Source organism: Macrobrachium nipponense, chromosome 12 (genome assembly GCF_015104395.2).
Source record: "Macrobrachium nipponense isolate FS-2020 chromosome 12, ASM1510439v2, whole genome shotgun sequence".
Classification (NCBI taxonomy): Eukaryota; Metazoa; Arthropoda; class Malacostraca; order Decapoda; family Palaemonidae; genus Macrobrachium; species Macrobrachium nipponense.
In genome coordinates, this window is record NC_087205.1 from 19,166,003 (window position 1) to 19,186,333 (window position 20,331).

Below are 20,331 nucleotides of genomic sequence, written 5' to 3' on the forward strand. Positions count from 1 at the left end.
ATTAGTTAGTAATAACGAACATGGGTACATCACGTAGGGCAAAGGGATGGGCCCACTTGCCCCTCACCCGGATATCGTCATTTCAGCGAGTGAAAATATGGCTCAGGTTTACTATGTCAACTGAACGACTTAAGGAGGTTACAGATTCTTTAGTAACGAACATTGACCCTCCAAAAAACTGGGTATAAGACTATAAACAAAACGTTGAAATTGGTGAAATTAGGCTATGTATTGGAAGTATATATACATAAATATTAAAGCAATTTTATCATTATTGCATTACTATGACAACTAGAATTCATGGAAACAGTTTATAATAATGGAACGGCGTATGTGTGAAGCCTCCACTAATGTGGCAACGATGATTTTGCCATTCTTAGCATGCAAACATTAAAGCATGCAAACATTAAAGGTTACATTTATTTCTGGCATACGATTATTTAAGAAATTCAAAATACTAATAAAGACTGAAATCAACGAAAAGTGCTAGCAAAAACAAAAAAGCAAAAAAAAAAAAAAAAAAAACGTAGTCGTTCCTCTATGCACTTTTCCGTATTCGTTCCTCTATGGTTTTCGGCAGCCAGATGTACGAAAACGTTAGAAACATTTGATTTTATCTACGTTAGAAATATCTGTAATTTTTCGGGGGTAATTTGGTTGCAATAAAGGGATAATATACATGAATTAAATCAAAATTTTTAAATAACAATGTAAATTTAAACTAAATAACGAGTAAAGTAAACAGTTTAGGGAATAAAACTTTGCAGTTTCGTCGTCTGTCGTCGTCTGCTGTTTGTAATTGTGTTTATGGCGCGCGCGCTTAGAAACCAGGAACAGCAACGGGTTTAAAGTGCAATGTGGAGTGAACTGAGACCAAAATGTGTATAATAACAATCAAATAAGCACTGTGGAGTTTCAGTTGTGATGGCAGTAAGGATAAAAACCGCCGATTACAAGGTAAGAATGAATTCAGTTCCAACCATAACCCCGGGAATAACAAGTTTCATACTTTCACTAATATAGGCAACAAAATGTTGTTTTATTGTGCTGATTACAACTGCAATCTTGAGTAAGATCAATAAACGTTACATACATACGCTAACATTGTTCAAATGAGTGCTGGGAAGGCTGGGGAAAGATGGTGTCCGTCACTGATGAGAACCGTCCATGAAAAACGTAGCCGCCATATTGGATTTCAAAACTGCCTTGAAAACATATTTTACGAAGAGCTCACATGCTTATTTTAGTTCGTATGGGGCTTTCATATATCACAATATGTTGACGAAACTTCAGTCTTTTAAATGGTATGCTTAGAGTTGCAATTGTATTCATGTTTCACCAATTAAATATCGAGTGAATAAGACCCGTCTACCGTGATGAGGGTTGGCCTGTACTGATGTTTCCCCCTAACCAAATTCGATAACCTTGATTTTTTCTTCCATTTTATCCCATGTTTGATCACATTTTGACCATTAAGAGGTACCTAGTAGTTCCTTAAACTACTCTTTCATTTTGTCCCAACTTCCTGTGCCTGACAATTCTGCAGCTACCCTGACCAGAACTGTGGCTGGCGACTGCCTGTGGCCCATTTCCTCAGAAATTGGCAGAATCAGTAGTAATGGCCAGATGAAGCCTAATTGTCACAGGTTCAGAGGTAAAATACACATACTATGATAATATTTAGAATGAACTGGATATTGGTACCCCAATCGCGGTAGATATTGGTACGGCAGTGAATTGCGCATGAGTGAACCCTTGTTTACTGCCTCTCAGCGGCCTCTGGCATATCAGTGACAGCAAGAAAAATGGCGACGGAACAACATGAACCGAAGAATATGTTAGTTTTCACCGAAAAACAGGTGTTTTCAGGCTTTAACGAGCTGAAAAAAGCCATAGACATCTATGAAGACTCAAACTTTCAAAAATTATATACGTAGGTCACGAATGATCGAATCGGCCCTGAAAAGAACTCCGAAGAGGAGATCCAAAGAGGATTATATATATAAATATATACAGTACCATTGTACCTTTGGTGTCTTTCTCGGCCCTTTATTCTTCCCGACATCAGCAGTTGTAAAGGGCCGCCTTTATACACTTTACAATATTCTTTTAATTCACTTCATTGGGTATTGCAGCTGTCGGAGAAGACGATAGAATTTACCAGCTGGTGAAATGGCAAAATTAAACAAAATTTCAGCACTATTGCATTAAAATTGGGATAGTTTTGTTTTTGTAGCACCAAAAAGCGGAACAAAATTCACAAAAGCAAAACTGAAGTGGGGGGGGACATTTTGCTAACTATAAAAAGGTTGATGTTAAAAAAGCGGGACTGTCCCGCCTAGAAGCCGAACTCTGTTCACATAATACAGTATGATTAGCAAACTGGTAAACGGATATAGCTAACTGCTGTACCTACAGCAAGTCAAGAGCGCAATACGGCACCACTGACAGAATCTGCCGTACCCCCACCACACACTGTTATTAGTACGGCAGGAAGTCTGACATTGACACAAGCGCAATTCACTGCCGTACTAATATCTACCGCGATCGGGATACAGCTGCCGTACCAATATCCTGTGCCTATTTAAAAAAAACACCATGGGTAAATGACCAAGCAGCGACATAGTGGCCACCTCTAACGGAACTCGGCCACCTTCCCGAAAAAATACTTTTTTCGCTGCCATGAGTATCAGTCAAGAGTTCTGGCTCATCCAGGCAGCACACCGAGACCTCTATGCTCCTCTTGATGTAAGTGTTTTTTCCTTAATAACAGAGTAATGGCATAATTCAAGCGCTTTTTGGGGAAGTGGCCATGTTCCATGAGAGGTGGCTGCTATGATGCCGCTTGCCACTCGGTCATTTACCCTACGGTATTGGATGTTATAAAAAATGCAAGATTTGTGTATATATTTTGTGGGAAATAGTTTCGGCTAGTAAAAAATAATTGCTAAGTTCATATAGCCACCACCATTAAGATGCAGTTACTCCACAACATTAGGTCAAAATAATTTCATGATGTAGGTTATCCAAATCCAGGTTATTGGACTCCTGTTTTGACAGCATAGATAACGTTCAAAGAGAAAAGTTTGTTTGTGTTAACCCTTAGGAGCTGGGATAAAAAATCAACATGCAAGCACCCCAGGCTGGCAAAACTTTGAGGTCTGTCAATTCAAGAAAAAGACGTCATTGGAAAGAGGAAGATATACAAAAACGTACACATGGTGTAAGAAAATTTTTTTAAAAATTTTCCTGAACTTCCACGAGAAGTTGGAAATGACTATTTACAACTCCTTGTGGGGCCTCTTTAAAACACAGTCGTAAATTTTACCAAGTTTACATGTGTTTTCTAAAAGTATATATATAAATTTATTTTAATTTGTAAAATTAATATTACAACTCACACAATATGAAACATAATAACAGTAGTAACAAATTCTGAGCTTATTTGTTGTAAAATATTTTTGTAAATTTACCAAGAATGAAGATGCAGTCACTATTTTTGGGATTATACATGTCTTTCCTAATATTTCTTTGCGCTCACATTTGGAAAATTACAATTATAATTGACATAGTACCATAGTAAAAGTCAAGAACTAAAATCAGCAGCAACCCCTTTGGTATATTTATGAGCTAATTTATATAAAGACGTCATTTGAGACAGAGGCATTACATGCTCCCTTGAAGTCAAGATTCCAACTAACTCTCACATGAGCCCAGAGCCACTACCCAGTTGATTTTAGCCAGTCGAAAGTGAATTTATGGGCTTTAACAGTATTGGCACCTCTTTCCTGCCTGATTCCCCCATATCGATGGTGTGTAATATTGTTACTCTCCATGAGTGACTCCATCCACCACCCAAAACTTGTTATTGCTACTCATGTGAGCACATCCGTCCATTAAGGGTTCAGGATGCATTAAACAAGTGAAAAAAATTGTCTTGCATGCATTTGGTGAGGAATTAATGACTATCATTACTTCATGTACTATAACCTAACATGGTGCAAAGGACCTCTAAGAAATTTTTCTCTCCATAACTTGCCTGTACAGTATTGTCCACGTATCTCCACTCATCTCTTACATACAAGTAGGTGTGGGTCCTCTAACTTTTTTGATGCCCACTGAAACCCAGCTGACACTTGGGTTATTGCTTACATTTCTTCGGGTTTAGTGAACACGTTCAAGCCATCAGTACCTCATTTTCATTATTATCCCATCATTTCCATCTTGCCAAATAATTTCTAATACAGCCAGCTTTCTTAAAGCTTTATACTCAAATTGACAAAATTTCTCTGATAGCTTCCTTTTCATTTCATGATTCTTGTGTGCAGCAGTACAGATTAAGCTGACCAGTTTTTAATTTGCCGCCTTTAATCTTTCATTAAATCCCAACTTCAGAGAACCTGTATATATACTTGATGTCATTCCTCTTGAGTACAAGGTCCAATTGGCAGTTCAGAGTACTACAAGTATGTGGTGTCTTTGTAGGTTGACACGTTTTTAGGTAAAGATAAGTCACAGTTGGAAATAGCGGCCTTGTTCAGGATGAGCATAAAAAATTATTGGCAGTTGAATGATGGATAATATTAAGGTATGAGTGTTTTTCCTTGGCTTCAACTCCGGATGGCTGGCAGGTGACCTTGGCAAAAAACAAATAGGTAACATTAGGGGCCATTGGCCTTAGTCATTTAGGAATTGTGGTGTACAAGGAACTGTCTATCTAAGTGCACTAAACTTAGTCAATGAACCCTCCATGGAGTCTGCCACATCACTTGGTATGGAGGAGGAATTAATGCGTTAAAACAGAGGTTAAAAAAGATTAGGCTAGGTTATAAGGTAAGTTCATGTTATTTTGTGTTAATTAGCCAAAGCAGTTATCAAAACTTGGCCTGGCTAGGCTAGACAAGCGTGTCCAGTGCATAGGTAGAGAATAGGCTAGGCCTAGTTTTAAACACACTGTTTAGCCTGAGTCTGGTATGATAAAGATTCAAGGTTTTTGCACTAAGTTCTGAAATTTTGGGAACAGCTGATCCAGTGGGTTGTTTTTTGAATTAATGTTTCCACAAAATTAGTGAGAAACCTAGAAGTAATTTTTGAAATATATTTTATACACAAAAGTTAAGAAAAATAAATAAAAACATTTTGCCAAGGATTTTTATTGTATATACAGTATCATTATATTATTATGATAATGGCCTTCTCAAGGTCTTGTGTATCTAGCCCTTTGTGTTCATATATTGTTACCTCAGGTTATTTTTAAATGGGGCTAATCTTGAAACAAGATGACTCTCTGCCATGTGCACTTTTTCTGAATGTGTTAGTCCAAATCTTTATCCATGGCCATTCACCAAAATTTTATTGGAATTTATCTCATGTCACATCATGGTCAGCTTTGAAAACTCATTACCCTTTTCACTGCTCCTCTCCCTTTTCCCTTTTTGCTGTTACTCTTTACCATATATACTAGTTTTGTCATGGATATCTATAACCACAGTCATTACTGTTATCTTTCCCAATGACTGATATATTCCCTTTTTACAGTTTCCTCACTTTTCCTGTTTTCTGTGATTTTATGATGGGATATCCCTAATCATAGCCATTAATGTTATATCTATTCCACCTTTTGGTGGATTTTTTAAATAGAGTTCAAATTTGTTCAAGAGGCCCATTCATTCTTTCAAGGGAAGTTATTTCGGGCAAAAGTTATTTTGTTACATTTGGTGACTGTCATCATTGAACTTTGCATGATCTGGTATCTGTACATTGAGACTGAACCAAGTGCTGAGGGACATATGCAAATGTTTCCTCATGCTTGACTGTGTCAGCTAAGCAACTTGTGATAACTATGTGAGGATGTGTCATCCAGTCTCACTTCACCCTGTTTCTACTTACTGAATATATATTATGTGGAATTTAGGATCACCACCAAACAATCCTTTTTAATATGATCACCAAGCAATCCCTTTTATTGGTAAGTGGAAATGTGCAAAAAAATAAATAGATGAATAAATAAAATTAAAAGAAGCTGGGCCTTCAAGTGGAAAAAGAACATAAGATATTTACATGAAAATAAGATTCTTTGAGCATAGGCAGAAGGGATATATACTACATAAAACTCAGGACTGCTTATAGTGCACTTGCTTTCTTATAAATTACCAAGTAGTACCTCTGTCAGGGCAACTTACTTTTCAAGTAAAGGGAATGAGACTACTCTGGTAATGGGTGGTGAAATGAGATAGTGTGGCATCAGAACAGGATAGGTATGGGTACGAAATGTAGTTACAGAAGTTCATGAGAAGATGGCTGTGCAGTATATATGTCTTCCGGTAAATAGAAGTTACCTCTTAAAAACAGTTGTATTAGAAACATGAACAATATTTTGAGACGCTAGTATCCATGTAGGAAAGTTGTTTTAACAAAGTATCAGAAGTGTGCCATTAATGCTGTATATATATCATGATTGTGTTAGAAACCTGTAGTCTTGTTTACAGCACTAACTTACAGTAGTACTAGATTTTTTTTTCTTCTTCTTCCGGTAGAGAATTACTTGGAAGTAACACCATTGTCAAAATTCTGAATCAATTAGGCTGCTGTGATAATTAGCTTATACTGTGTGAATAGGACACAATATAGCAAACAAATTCTTGGCTTCACTGGGGTCCAACTTTATATTTTGTAGACTACTATTGATGAAATGATCAGGTTCCTTATGTGCTTAGTCTTCTCCACACCAGTCATGTGTCAGGATATAGATTTATGAGATTTAATGTTCCTTTCTGTTTTTTTTTGTCCTTCTGTTTAGGAATTTGCCATGAGTTCTCTCCCCTCTTGTGTCTTGTGTCCTCATGAATTTCCATCAGATCTTGGTCTTCTATATAGCTTACATCCTTTTTCCACGTTTTTTTGGCACTCATATTCCCTGTATGTTCCAGAGAGAATAGTACAGACATTTGTCTTATATATTGATATGCCCTTGGCCACAACCAGTATGGTTGATGAAGTTTGATAGCAAGATATGGTTCACTAGTAGCGAGGGAGTGAAGGGATGGAGGACCCACTCACTTGGTCAGTGTTTTGTGTGATTTTCCTTCAGTCTGACTGCTGTACAGATGGCTTTCTGACGCCATAGTAACCGCTTTAACTTTTTTTTTATCTCTTGATCGGAGTATGAATAATTTCACCAGCATAAATGTTCGGGTCATGATGGTGTGTAGGTATTTCGTCATGTTTGAACATCATCTGTGATCTGGGTAAATTTCCTCTCTTACATTTTTGATTGCCTGCCCAGTAAAAGACATACGCATGTAGTATAGGTTGAAGAGGCAGTGTTGAAATCTGATGGTGGAACACACCTCTGTTCTTGCCAACCGCCGTTAAGTGATTATCCCCTGCCAGTGACCCAAGCTGCTGTGCTAAGAAGTTTCTACCCTATGCCCAGTCCGGGGAGGGTACTTTTCAGGAGGAGAGTGACCAACCTTGGCACTCTGAGGACACTACATTGGTGTGCAAGCTACAACGATCATCTTTGGATTTACCTTTCATTACCTTCCTAGAGCTCTTTGCTAGGGCCAAGTACTTCTGTATCTGAGACCACTAAAGCTGTTGCTGTTGTCTCTACTTCAGCAGCTCCTCTTGAACCTCCTTTTCCTTCTGGGATGCAAGCTTCAATTCTGTCCTTTATGGCCTTGGAAGAAAAAGAAGCTTGTGTTTTCAAGCATAGACACTCTTCAACCTCCTCCTCTGCTTCCTCTTCCTCATCACCTTCACCTTCCTCATCCTATTCCTTACCTGCATCTTTACCTTCCCCATCCTTGGACCAATGAAAGTAGGAGAAGGCATGAAGGCAGCCTCTGCAAGAAGGCTAAATCATCATCATATAGACATCATTATGGCTCATTGGAGCAGCTGACCATATGAGAAAATGATGATTTTAGATAAGTAATTTAACAAGTATGTAATTCCAAAGCTTTTAAGTTTCTATTTGTATATAAGTAACTTACAAAGTAATTATGTACATAGCTATAGTTTTGACTTTTTTGGTGCAGGTAAATGCCCCACCCACATCCGGGGAAGAATAGGTACAACGTAGCTAATGATCTCTGTTCGTTTCTGCCCTTCAATGACTACAGTTGTTTAAGCAGTTTTGTTTTCTGCTAGGCAGGATAGCTCTCCGGATGGTTTTGCTCAAAGAATTTGGTGAAGTATTCTGTTATTTGTAGTCTCTGCACTATAGTATTTGTTCTTTAGCTTCGTTGAGCTTACAGATATTTAGCCTTTGACTTATCATGTCTGACACTAGTGTGTCTAGTAGCCGGTATTGCAGCAGAGGCTGTAATACCAGAATGACTTCCTCTAAATATGACCTTCATTCAATTAGTTTTAATTCCTTAGGGCAATTTTGTTCACCTGACTTGATGTGTATTTAGTACAAAGGACTGGGACGATTTTGAATGCACATTTAGAGAGTTAGGAAAAGCTAGGCTAAGGAAGATGTCCACCAGAACCGAAGCTAGAGCTTCTAGGTCTTTGTCTCCTAAACCTGTTCTTTTGACTTTGTGTCAGTCTTTTCTCCTATTCCCAGTCCTCTTGCATTTCTTTCCACTCCGTTAGCTGGCTCCCACCCCCCTGAACCTAGTACCATTGCCATTTAGATAGAAAGTTGAAAAAGTCCCTATTGGACAAAGCTAGTGCTAGTGACCCTGGTGCTTGTGATGTTAGTGGAAAGGGTGGCTACTCGTCCCACTGATGCTCCGAGACGGAGGTCCCTGCTTGACTCCCCAGAACTTGGGAGGAAGCAAACTGCTAGTCCAAGGGAGGTCGATGGGGTTTGCCCATGAGTAGTTGCTCCTTCAGTAGAACCTGTTGCTACTCCCCAGGTTCCTCAGGATAACTGCGGGAAGGGTGTTTAAGGAGTTGCACAATGCCTTTCATCCAGTGGTTCCGACTCGGACGCATATCGTGGACACAGTTGGCACTTCCAAGATGCATCTAGGCCTTTGAAGAGGCATTCAACAGTTCAAAATGTTTCTGTGATCCCTGTTGAGTTCTGAAGGGATCAAGAACCCTCTTGTAGCTTCTGGGATGACGATGAACGCCCAGGGGACCACACTGAGCTCCCATTGGCTCACAAACACCAAGTGGCTTCTAGGCGTCAAGTAGATCCCATGCGTACAATGAGATCAGATCGCCCCATGGGATCAAAGCTCCCTATGACTCACAAGTGTCCAAAGCGATTAGTTAGGCCAGCGGTTTCTGATCGCACATTGAATGTATAAGCAATTGAATGATGATATAGTTTCAGATGCTCCTTCAGGCGAGGGAGAATGCCAGTTGACAGCAGCACATCTAGTAACCCATGCTGCAAGCAAAATAACCTGTAACTGTGGACTCGATGCACACACCCCTCTTGCCAACACAGGATTCATCTCTTGTTCTCCAGTGGTTAGACAGCATTGTGGAACTTTTAAAGAAACCTTCTGCTCCTGCTGCTGTGGTATCAGAAGATATTCAACCAGACATGGCTCTTTCTCCTGTTTCTTTAGCTGAAAAAGAGGAAAAAGAAGAAGTTGAACCAGATGAACTTGTGATGGATTACGCCACTCTCACGAATTATTTTCTCTTCTGTTATCCTTCATATTTTTCGCTAGCGACATTGTTGTCTCCCGGTTTAGTTTTAATGTTACGTCAACCCTCAGGATGAGTGAAACTTCCGAAAATGGTTCTATCGATTTCTGCCAAGAAAGCAATGTCAGGTATTATATAATTCTTGGTTAGCCAAGAAGAGAGAGGCCAAGCGGTTTTCTGTTCTCCACCATCCCATAAGTCTTAAGAGGAGGTACATTTATTACATAACTGGAGAGATGCCTTCCTTGGAAGTTTCTGCCCCCTCCCAAGGAATTTTCAGTGCTTGTTGACCCAGCTCATAGATCTGTCTTTGACTTGGCTAAGGTTTGCTTCTCATCCATGGAGTTGGATCACTTTGTAAAGAATATTTTCAAAGTTTTGGAAATATTTAGTTTCTTAGATTGGTCCGTGGGAGCGCTTACCAAGAAAATAGAGGATTGTTCTTCACTGCAAGATAAGTTTACAGCAGACTGGCTTGGGGTGTTTTCATGTACAAATAAAAGCGATTCGACACGGAGCTCAATAGTTAGCAGTGCTTTTATTGACTGGTAATCTTGAAAAAAAACAAGAGCTGTGGCGCTCGTTCATGGCGAAGGGAGTCGCACAGTCTCAAAGGTCTTCTTTTCGCTGATTTCAATAATAGCAGTCTGTTTCCGCACGCTACTTTAGAGAGAGTAGCTACAGAGCTGCACAGGAAGCAACCCACGATCTCCTTGCACAGTCAACCAAGTGGCCTAAGGAGACTAATCGAGCACCTTCAGCTCCTACTATGGCAAGAACCTCTTCACCTCTTTAACCTCAGCCCTTTTGAGGTGGCAAAGGAAGAGCCCAACCTCGACCAAGAACGAACCTACATACTATTAGACCTACCAGCAAGAAATCCACTACTCAACTGTCATCTGCCTAGTGAGGATCCAGTCCTCTGTACACCTGTAGACATGAGACTACTGCGATTCTGGGAAAGGCGGGAAAGAAGATCAGTAGAATCGTGGGTTAAGACTGTGCTCAGGGAAGGCTATTCAATCCCCTTCAGGGAAAAACCCCTTTAACATCTTGTCCAGTCAACTTGAAGGCATATTCAGAAAACTCAGAGAAGTTTTCAGCTCTGTGAAAGGAGGTTCAGACCTCAAGAAATATGCAGTAGATGTGGTAGAGGACACTGCATTGGACAGATTCTACAACAGACTCTTTGTTGTTCCCAAGACATCAGGAGGTTGGAGGCCGGTCCTGGATGTAAGTGCTTTGAACTTCTATGTCCAAACTACAAAATGCAGACAAACAAGTCAGTCCTGTTGGCTCTTCATCAGGGAGACTGGATGGTAACCATCGATATGAAAGAGGCATATACATACTTCCACATCCCAAGTCACCCGAGTTCAGAAAGTACCTGAGATTTATGTTTCAGGACCAGGTCTTTCAATTTCAGGCACTGTGCTTCGGCCTGAGCACAGCCCCAAGTCTTCACATGATTTCACGCTCCTCTCTCACAATGGCATCACCTGATGGGCATCAAGGTATGCTTATACCTAGGCGACTGGCTTTGTTAGTCTCCACCCAAGAAGTGTATGGAGGACGCAATGAAAACTTCAATTGGCACAAGATTTAGGTTTAGTAATAAATCAAGAGAAGTCAGTTAGCCTTAACTCAGTGCTTAGTCTGTTTGGGGATGAAGATAGGCTCTCAAGTTTTTCTGGTTTTTGCGTCAGACTAGAATTTGGGTTTGCATCCAGAAGGTTCAACATTTCATCGATTGTCATTTTTTCTCAACCAACAACTGGATGAGCTTCTTGGGAACCCTCTCCTCCATCGAAATGTTCGTTCTATCAGGAAGACATGATGGGAGACTGTTACAGTACGTCCTAAAAGCCAGTTGGAACAGAAAGACACTCCTAGCTTCATTTGTCTTGTCCATCACGCCGCAGATAAAACAAGACCTTGTATGGTGGTTAGAGGATGGAAGGTTTTAGTGGGCAAATCACTCCTTCACCTGAACCTGGGCCAAGCATTGTTTTCTGAAGTACTGGATTGGGGTTGGTGAGTGATTCTTAGAGATTAGGAAGTCACTGGGACTTGGTCTCAAGAGGAGAGGGATCTTCACATAAACGTCAAGGAGGTGAAGGGGATTCATCGAGCCCTTCAACAATTCGCTTCAGTGACATGCAACACAGTGGTTGCATTTCACTCAGACAACACATCCATACAGGCCTACATTTGACCAGGAAGGGACACTCTCTTTACCTGTGTGCAAAGCAGCCAGAGATCTTCTCCTTTGGGCCCAGAAGAAACAGACCCAAATTCTCACTCAATTTGTTCAGGGAAAGTTGACAGTTATAGTGGACAAGTTAAGCTGTCACAGACAGGTTCTACTCATGGAATGGTCACTGAATCCACAGGTGTGAGCCGACCAGTGGAAACGATGGGGAAGACCGTTGGTAGACCTGTTTGGAATGTCAAGAAGTCATTGACAGCCCCTGTACTGCTCTGCCTGGACCCATGAGTCTGGGCAGCAGATGCCATCCTCTAGGATTGGTCAAATTGGGAAGTTTATGTCTTTCCTTCTTTCAGTGTAGTCAGGGAAGTCATAAACAAATTTCAATTGCATTGCAACACATCGATGATTTTGATTGCTCCCTTCTGGCTTCAGAAGGAATGGTTCCCTGACCTCATAGAACTTCTGTCGGACTTCCCAAGGCTCCTTCCACAACAGAAAAGTTTCAGACAACCCCACTTCAATAGCTTCATCAAGGGTTATCCACTCTCACTATGACAGGCCTCAGACTGTCAGGAAACTTGTCAAAGTGAAAGGTTTTTCAAGAGAAATTACAAGAGCTATTGCTCAGTGTAGATGTGACTCTTCGATCAGAGTCTACCAAGCGAAGTGGGCAGTGTTTTGCAGTTGGTGCTGAAGATGTGGCATCTCATTTTCTGAAACATCTATAGCCCGACTTTTAGAATTGTTTTTTGTTTTTGAAGACATCTAGGGAACTTTCTACATCCACTATCAAGGGCTACAGAGCCATACTGAATTTTTATTCAGACATAGAGGATTAGACTTAGCCTCAAATCAAGACATAACAGATTTAGTCAAGTCTTTTAACACTACAAAAGTTTCTTTAGCCCGTGTTGCCTGGAGCCTCAAATCAAGACATACCAGATTTAGTCAAGTCTTTTAACACTACAAAAGTTTCTTTAGCCCCTGTTGCCTGGAACTTGGACGTGGTTTTACGATTGCTTATGGGCCCACCATTAGAGCCTAATCTGTGCCTCTTTTAGGGATTTAACGAGGAAGACTTTTTCTCTTCGTGTTGGCTACACCAAAAAGGGTCAGTGAGACTCAAAACCTGGACAAACAAGTGGGTTTTGCTTAGAAAAATGCAGTATGTTCCTTTCTCTTAGGGTTTTTAGGGAAGAATGAAAACTCATCCAACTCTAGGCCTAAGTCCCCCATCATCAAGAACCTTATAGGATAGTGAGAGTTTTGTACATAACTTGGACAGAACAAAAAAGATGAAAGGAGACTTGGACAGAACAAAAAAGACGAAAGGAGATTTTCTTAACTTGTGGTGTTCGATTAAGAATACAAAGAGGGCTTTTGTTGAAGAACGCCATCTCTTTCTTCATGAGAGATACTATCATAGAAGCTCACTTGAAGATTCAGGAGGAAACCTTAATGTAAAGGCATACGACATTTGAGCTGTAGCTATGTCCCAGTCTTTTTAATGAAATGTCTCTCGATTCTATTATTCATATGACATTTTGGAAATGTCAATCGATGTTTGCAAACCACTATTTGTGTGATTTTGAAATAGTGTTTGAGGACCATAATACATTGGGTCCATTTTCCACAGCTGGCATGGTTCTAGGAATGAGGGGTAGAAGTGATTCTTCTATTTTTTCTTATCTCCTCGCCTTGGTCGTCGTTCTCTTTCAGCCCCCTACCTGTTCCAGAACCAGCTTTAAAGGGTGCTGGGGGTCTTAGAGATCTGCAAGCCTCGAAGGTGGGATCTGCCGCTTCTGTTATGGGTGATTTAGTGACTCCATCGTTGAAAGTAATGAAGCCAATCGTATCCGCAACCTCTCCTTTCACCAGAGTAGAAAGTAATCTTCATTTGGCAATTCCGATGGGTTCCGCAGTCCGTAGCATGCCTGTAGAGGTACCTTTGTGTGTGGCTTCTGTTGGTATGTTCTCTACCTGTCCAGCTTTGGCAGTGGGTGCTCCAGTGGTTACTTGGAGTGTGGCTTCTTCCCATTTTCCTCCGTCTTCTACTTCATTCTCAACTTTCCCTGGAGGTTTGTAGGTTCTGCCATCTAAGGTGTGCAATGTTGGTTCTAATTTGGTTCCTTGTTATCAGGGAGTACTTACTCCCCCTCCGTTTATCAATGTGACATCTGCTCTGGATACACGTCTGGTTGGGTTGTTGGTTTAGGCAGACCAATTGTTGCGGCCTCTCCGCTTTTAGGTGCTGGTGTTATTTGCCCAGGTACAGTAGGATCAGGTGTTGCGTCGTTGTCGCTGAGCAGTGTGGTGTGCACAGTTGATTGCGGCTGGCTCAGCTGTTGCGTCATTGGCCTTACTTGGTGCGGGGTTTGCGCAACCGAGTGCGGTTGGCTCTGAGGTGATGGGGTCAGGTATGTTAGGTGTTGGGTTAGCACAGCTTGGGGTAGTGGGTCCCAGGTCATCGAGTGTAACTTTTACAGTGATCAACCTGCCTCCTTTCCTGTTATGATTCTGTTGGATCAGCCTGATAAAGAATGTTCTGTGGAAGAGGAGGAGCCAGTACCAGAGGTGGGATTTTCTCCAGCTAATGAAAGCAAATAGAAGCGGATGGTGGATTTCATCCATGCTCTTGAGCTGCAGTCCAAGCTGTTCAACCAAATTAGGCATCAGGAGCCTGTTCAACCGAATTGGGTTATGTTTGAGATGCTGTACTCAACCAAGCCAGAAGTTTCCCAAACATTAGTAAGCTGGTCTGGTTTGGCCGGGTTGAGCAGACTGAGAGAAGCGGACACTAGGTTAGGATCACTCATTGGGTCGGGTAAGCAGGATTCAACCTTGATTCCTAATTGGTATGGGTTTTACGGGGTAACGGGTAACCCTTCCTCAGGTGTCAGAGTTCCACTCAATGAATGGGTTGAGGCTCTTCTCGCTAGGGTTCCTTTGTCAAATAGGTGGTAGCAGTCACATCTCGTGAGGCATGTATTTTGGAGGACACTTTGTGTAGCCAGTCAGAAGCTTTGTCCCACTCTATGTGGTTGTTGGGGTTTCTGAAACGGGATGGGTATTTGCCATCAGATCTGGTTCTGTTTGACAACCTCGTCACTTCGGTTTCGATGGGGTTGGCTTATCAGGTTAATATTTTGGCTGGCTGCACCACCTTCTTTGGTAAGAAGAGGAGGGACTTCTTTCTGAATCATCTGCCTCTGCACTATCTGGACATTCATAAGAGGGTTCTGTTGAGGGCGCCCTTTGCGCTCTGCAACAGTCTGTTCAGGGAGGAGGCTGTTTCTGCTATGGTTAATTTCATGTCGTCGTCCTCGGCAGTAGTGTCTCAGCAAGCTATGATTTGTGTTGCGGCTCAGGGATCAAGATCCTGTAAAGGATCGAGGGTGTCATCTCCAGGGAAACGATCTGGTTCCAAGTCACCTGTAAGATCGCCAAAGAAGGTTTGCTTCGCTTCTAAGGGTTCATCTTCTGTATCTTCTTCAAAGCCTTTGTCATCCAAGAAGGATTTTGAGAGAAAGGAGATGTTTCCCTCACCCTTACCAGTAGGAGGTTGTCTTGCTCCTTTTTGGAACATCTGGAAGGAGTGGGGCGCAAGGAATTGGGTAGTGGAGGTTTTGAGGAACGGTTACAGAGTCCCATTTCATTCTTGTCCTCCGCTGCCCGACTCCGTGGTTTACCTTCCCAGTTATTCCCCGTCGTCCATAAAAGGTATAGCGTTAGCGGCAGAGATCCGATCCTTGTTGGAGAAGGGAACAATAGAGCCCGCTCTTCTGTCTCTGGGATTTTACAGCCGGATCTTCATTACGTACTGCAAAAGCAGTAGGGTTTTGGAGATCCATTACAAGCAGTCCCCCGGTTATCGGCGAGGCTTCTTTTCCCCGGGGGTGTGCCGATAAGCAAAAACCATCATTAACCAAACTCTGCAATTTATGACGCCAATAACTGGTTATCGGCACCATAAGCGGCCTTATGGCGCCATAAGCATCCTTATGACGCTAATAACTGGAACTTGGCCCGTTATGGCGTCATAAACCGCTGATTTTATGGTGCTAGACAAGTGCCATAAAACCGGATTGCCAATAACCAGGGACTGCCTGTATAGATCTTTTGGGTCACAACTGACTGGTAGACTTGATGAAGTTTCACATGGAAATTTTGCAGTCGGTGCTGCAGTCAGTTCGGAGAGATGATTGGATGGTTTCAGTGGACCTCAAGGATGCATATCTCCAGATTCCAATTCACCAGGAATCTTGAAGATTTCTTTGTTTCTCAGGTCCAACTGGAACACTCCAGTTCAAGATCCTCTGCTTCGGTCAGACCACAGCACCTCAGGTATTCCCCTATTTTGGGGATAATGCATCGTCGTGGATTTCGGATGAGGAGAACCTCTACGATTGGTTGGACCAGGCCTCATCGGTAGACGAGGTAATTAGGCGAGGGATTTCTTACTGGACTTGTGTCAAACTTTAGGAATACGTGTCAATTACGATGAGCTCTTTTATTCCAACTCAAGTGAAGACTTATTTGGGGATGGAAATTCAAATGCGTCATTTGAAGTTTTCCCGACACAGGAATAGGTTCTGGCAGTCCTGCGGCAACTAGAGATATTCATGTCGGACAGAGCTCAACCAGTGAGAAAGTGGAAGAACTTGTTGGGAAGAAGGTCCTCCCTCATCGGTAGACGAGAATTCAGATGCGTCATTTGAAGGTTTTTCCGACAGGATCAGGTTCTGGCTGTCCTGCGGCAACTAGAGATATTCATGTTGGACAGAGCTCAACCAGTGAGAAAGTGGAAGAGCTTGTTGGGAAGAATGTCCTCCCTCTCACTTCTAGTTCCAGAGTCTCATCTCTGGATGCGTTCTCTGCAAGTGTGTCTCAGGAATCGCTAGGACTTTCGGGAAGAGAACGCAGTGGTAATCTGGGACGATTCTTGCCTGAAGGATCTTTGGTGGTGGTCAGAAGAACAGTATCTGACCCATCACATAAGATTGGACTACCCTTTCCCAGACATTCATCTGTATACATATGCCTCAGATTGGGGTTGGGGTGCAACCCTGGAGGAAGCTCAGGCCAGCGGTCTTTGGAGGGATCCGGATCGGGAGGAGTCCATAAATTTTTGAGAATTGAGAGCTGTGGAAGAGAAAGCTCTTCGGCTTTAGAACCCTTAGAAGCGTTATCATTGATAGAGCTAACTAAGAAGGTGTTGTTTTTATCTGCTTCATGACAGCACGGAGGATTGGGGAGATTCAGACAGTGGTGAGGACAGTATCTTTTTTGGGGAAGGATATTTTTCTCTCATATTTGCCAGAATTTGTGGCAAAGTCAGAGTCTGAATTATTCCCCTTCCAAGAGCATTTAGAGTTTCATCATTAGAGGTTTTCATAGGAGGTGACAAGTCAGAAATGAGACTGTGTCCGGTGTGAGCTCTCAAAGTCTCTTTTTTCCTGCACGGAGAAACTTTTACCTCATTGTAGGACCATATTTATTTCTCCTAGGAGTCCATCGCGCCCTGTTTCCAAGAATGCTAATTAGTTTCTTCTTGCAAGAGGTTATCACTCAAGCATCAGATGGTTCTTCATCCTTTTCGGATCTTTCTAGGTCTGCGCATCCAGGGGCGCACAGTATCAGGGTTATGGCTACTTCTGTTCTATTAAGGAATTTTTTGGTGTCGGCGATCTTGGAGGCGGCTACTTGGAATTCGGTGTTGGTTTTCACTACTTTTTATCTTAAGGATATCAATTTTTCTTCAGAGAAGGGTTACTCGCTAGGTCCCTTTGTTGCGGCCAACTCAATTTTATAATTATCCTCATATTGGTAGGCCGTTAAGAGGTCAGGTATTTGGTGGTAGTTTAGGATCCTTTACAGTCTCTGTAGGTTAGGGTTAATTTTAAGTGTATTTCCCGTATGTCTTTGGAAGCTAGGCAGATCCCGATCATCATGTTGGAACGTCTTCATCTCTTGGGCACAGTCATCTCATCAGTTGAGAACTCGACTTCTCTCAACTCAACTTCTCCTCCAAACATAAGAGGTTAGATATCCACATGGGAGGCTTCATTTTCCCTTCCATACATGAGAGGTATAGAATACCACATGGGAGGCAGTTACGACTGAGACGAGACCTTAGATACAAGACTGACATTGAGGTACTCTCTCCGCAAGCATCTTCACTTACCGAGTTGGACAACTAGGTGAGGTTACATACTTTTACACATGGTGGGTTGATATTGAGTTACCTGCGTATATGTTGTAGTCAGGTCTGGCTGATTTAGATTGATCCCACCTCCTTTTAAATGTGTTAATTGTGCTAATTCAGGTGTTCAGGGAGTGTATTGCAATATGACGTTTTCATGATAAAACTAATATGTATTGTAATACTAACCTGAACACCTGAATAATTGCCTCTGCCTTGGGCACAGTACCATAAAACAAAAACCAGAATGCCAACGACCTATACCAAATAATTTAAAAACACCACCACCTTACCAACGACTCTGGAGGTTATCCAGTACCGAGTACCCATAGACCCCTAGGACCCAACACCAAGTTTCAAAACAAATAGGAAGGTATGAAGGGATGCTTCCTATGCTTTCTTCCCCAGAACCAGCCACCATGAATGGACCCAAGCTACTGCATTCATTAAAAATTGTTTCTACTTCGTGCAAATAATGGTTTGTAATACTTCACCGATGGTACTATAAAGAACTCATAAATAATGAAATCCAAATTTCACATAGCTGCTGCTTACAACCTTCGTCAGAAGTCAGCAGAAATAAATTGAGCTCTCTGCTATGTTGTTTCTGTTCTACCTCAATAGTGAGCAAGGCTACCTACCTACACCAAAACAAATAAGAATCACTATTGCAATTTTCAAATTTTATCTGCCGGTATACTTAGAAATTCTTAGCTATGTAATTACTTGGTAAGTTACTTACATAAAAAGCCATTATTTTTTATGACAACCATCTTAAATCATGATTGCTGCTCACTGAATACCTTCCCAATACTGAGACTAGCTTAGCTTACATAATGGTACAGGAATTTTATAGTAATGTGATAATCATTACTGTTTGACAGGAACCAGTCCATGTTACCAAGTTCTTTTATTAAAAGCCCTTCATCCATCAGAGTATCTGTATTGAGATAAAGTATATTGTACTCTATCACATAATTTAAGGTTGAGTTAGGAGCACTTTTGTGTTATGATAGACAGGGAAAGGTATCTTATTTTCCTTTGTGTGATTTTAGTTTTTCCTTGTAATAGTTTATTATGTTGGTGGGAAATACTTGAGAGACTGTTTTATGATTATTTTTTTGGCTATAGGATCTAATTGCTATACTGTGTTATATCAAGGAAAAACATTTTGAAAGGGCACAGTCACACACATGAATGTCATGTTAGTAGTCATTCATTTATTTATTGTATTACATTTCATGTTGAAATTACTCGTTCTTTATCAAAATATCTTTTCTTCCAGGATGAGTGGAGACGTTGGGGAGGAAGAACAAGTGTCAAAAGTGGAGGCATCAGCAGCTGTAACTAACACAATTGCAATCACCACATCTAGTTTTGTAACTGGCGTAACACATACAACCACCACCACTACAGTCAGTGCTTCTACAGTAGAACCCTCTGCACCGTCTTCTCCTACGACTACAGTCACCACAACACCTGCACCGGCCACTCCGCCACCATCCACTGTCACAACTACTGTTAATACACCTGCTCCATCATGGGCCTCTCCAGCACCTGCTTTAGTCACTCCGCAAGATACGCCAGAAGAAGAGGCAGAAGAAGAAGGTAGTGTTGGTGGAGAAGCAAATTGTACTCCTGAGCGTGTGTATATATCTCCAGAACAGTTAGCCAATATTACTAAAGAAGAGCTAGTAGAAAAATGGACTCTTCAAGAAAAGTTTTTAGAGTGCTTACAGAACAGAATGGAATCATTAGAAAGAGAAGGTTAGTGTTTTTTTCTTCTTTATATCTTGTGCTGATTTGATTTGATGTTACTTAGTTACATTGTAGTGATGCAATATTTTCCTTGTTAATTGTTCACTTTGTCAAAATAGTCTTCTAAGTTCTTGGAAACTTGTTGGAGTTTGATGGGAAAGGAGAGGTTTTGCAATCATTCATAAAATGATGGGATGTGATTAAGGTGACCCGGAGTGTGAATCAATACTTTGTTGGCCTTGGATTACACTAGTATTTGTTTTTTCATTTGGATTAGTGGTATTTGTTGGAAAATATTTTCACTTGTGAATACAATGGCCAACGTGCAGTGAACTATCAACTTGATTTTTATTGATCTAGTGAATATGACCAAGTAGAATTCATATACACTGTATACAGTACTAACATATTTTTTACAGAAATTCAGTTCTCAGTATAAGTTGTATTCACCATCTGTATTGTGTAATTTGATGTATAATTTATTGCCTAAGTTTTCTTAATGTCATTTTTTAAATATTTTTATGTTGCATAGCTTTTA

At 41.2% G+C, this 20,331-nt stretch overlaps 1 protein-coding gene across 2 annotated transcripts in view; it reads left to right on the top strand.

Moving 5' to 3' along the window:
• Nucleotides 1-20,331, top strand: part of LOC135224387 (pre-mRNA-splicing regulator WTAP-like) — a 74,403-nt gene that overhangs the window by 3,307 nt on the left and 50,765 nt on the right. For both annotated transcript variants that reach the window (XR_010316713.1, XM_064263343.1), the window contains exon 2: nucleotides 19,321-19,802. Coding sequence is in view for 1 of the 2 variants with exons in the window: in XM_064263343.1 (XP_064119413.1) it covers nucleotides 19,322-19,802 (481 nt within the window). In the remaining variant the exon portion in view is untranslated. The remainder of the gene's footprint in view (nucleotides 1-19,320; nucleotides 19,803-20,331) is intronic.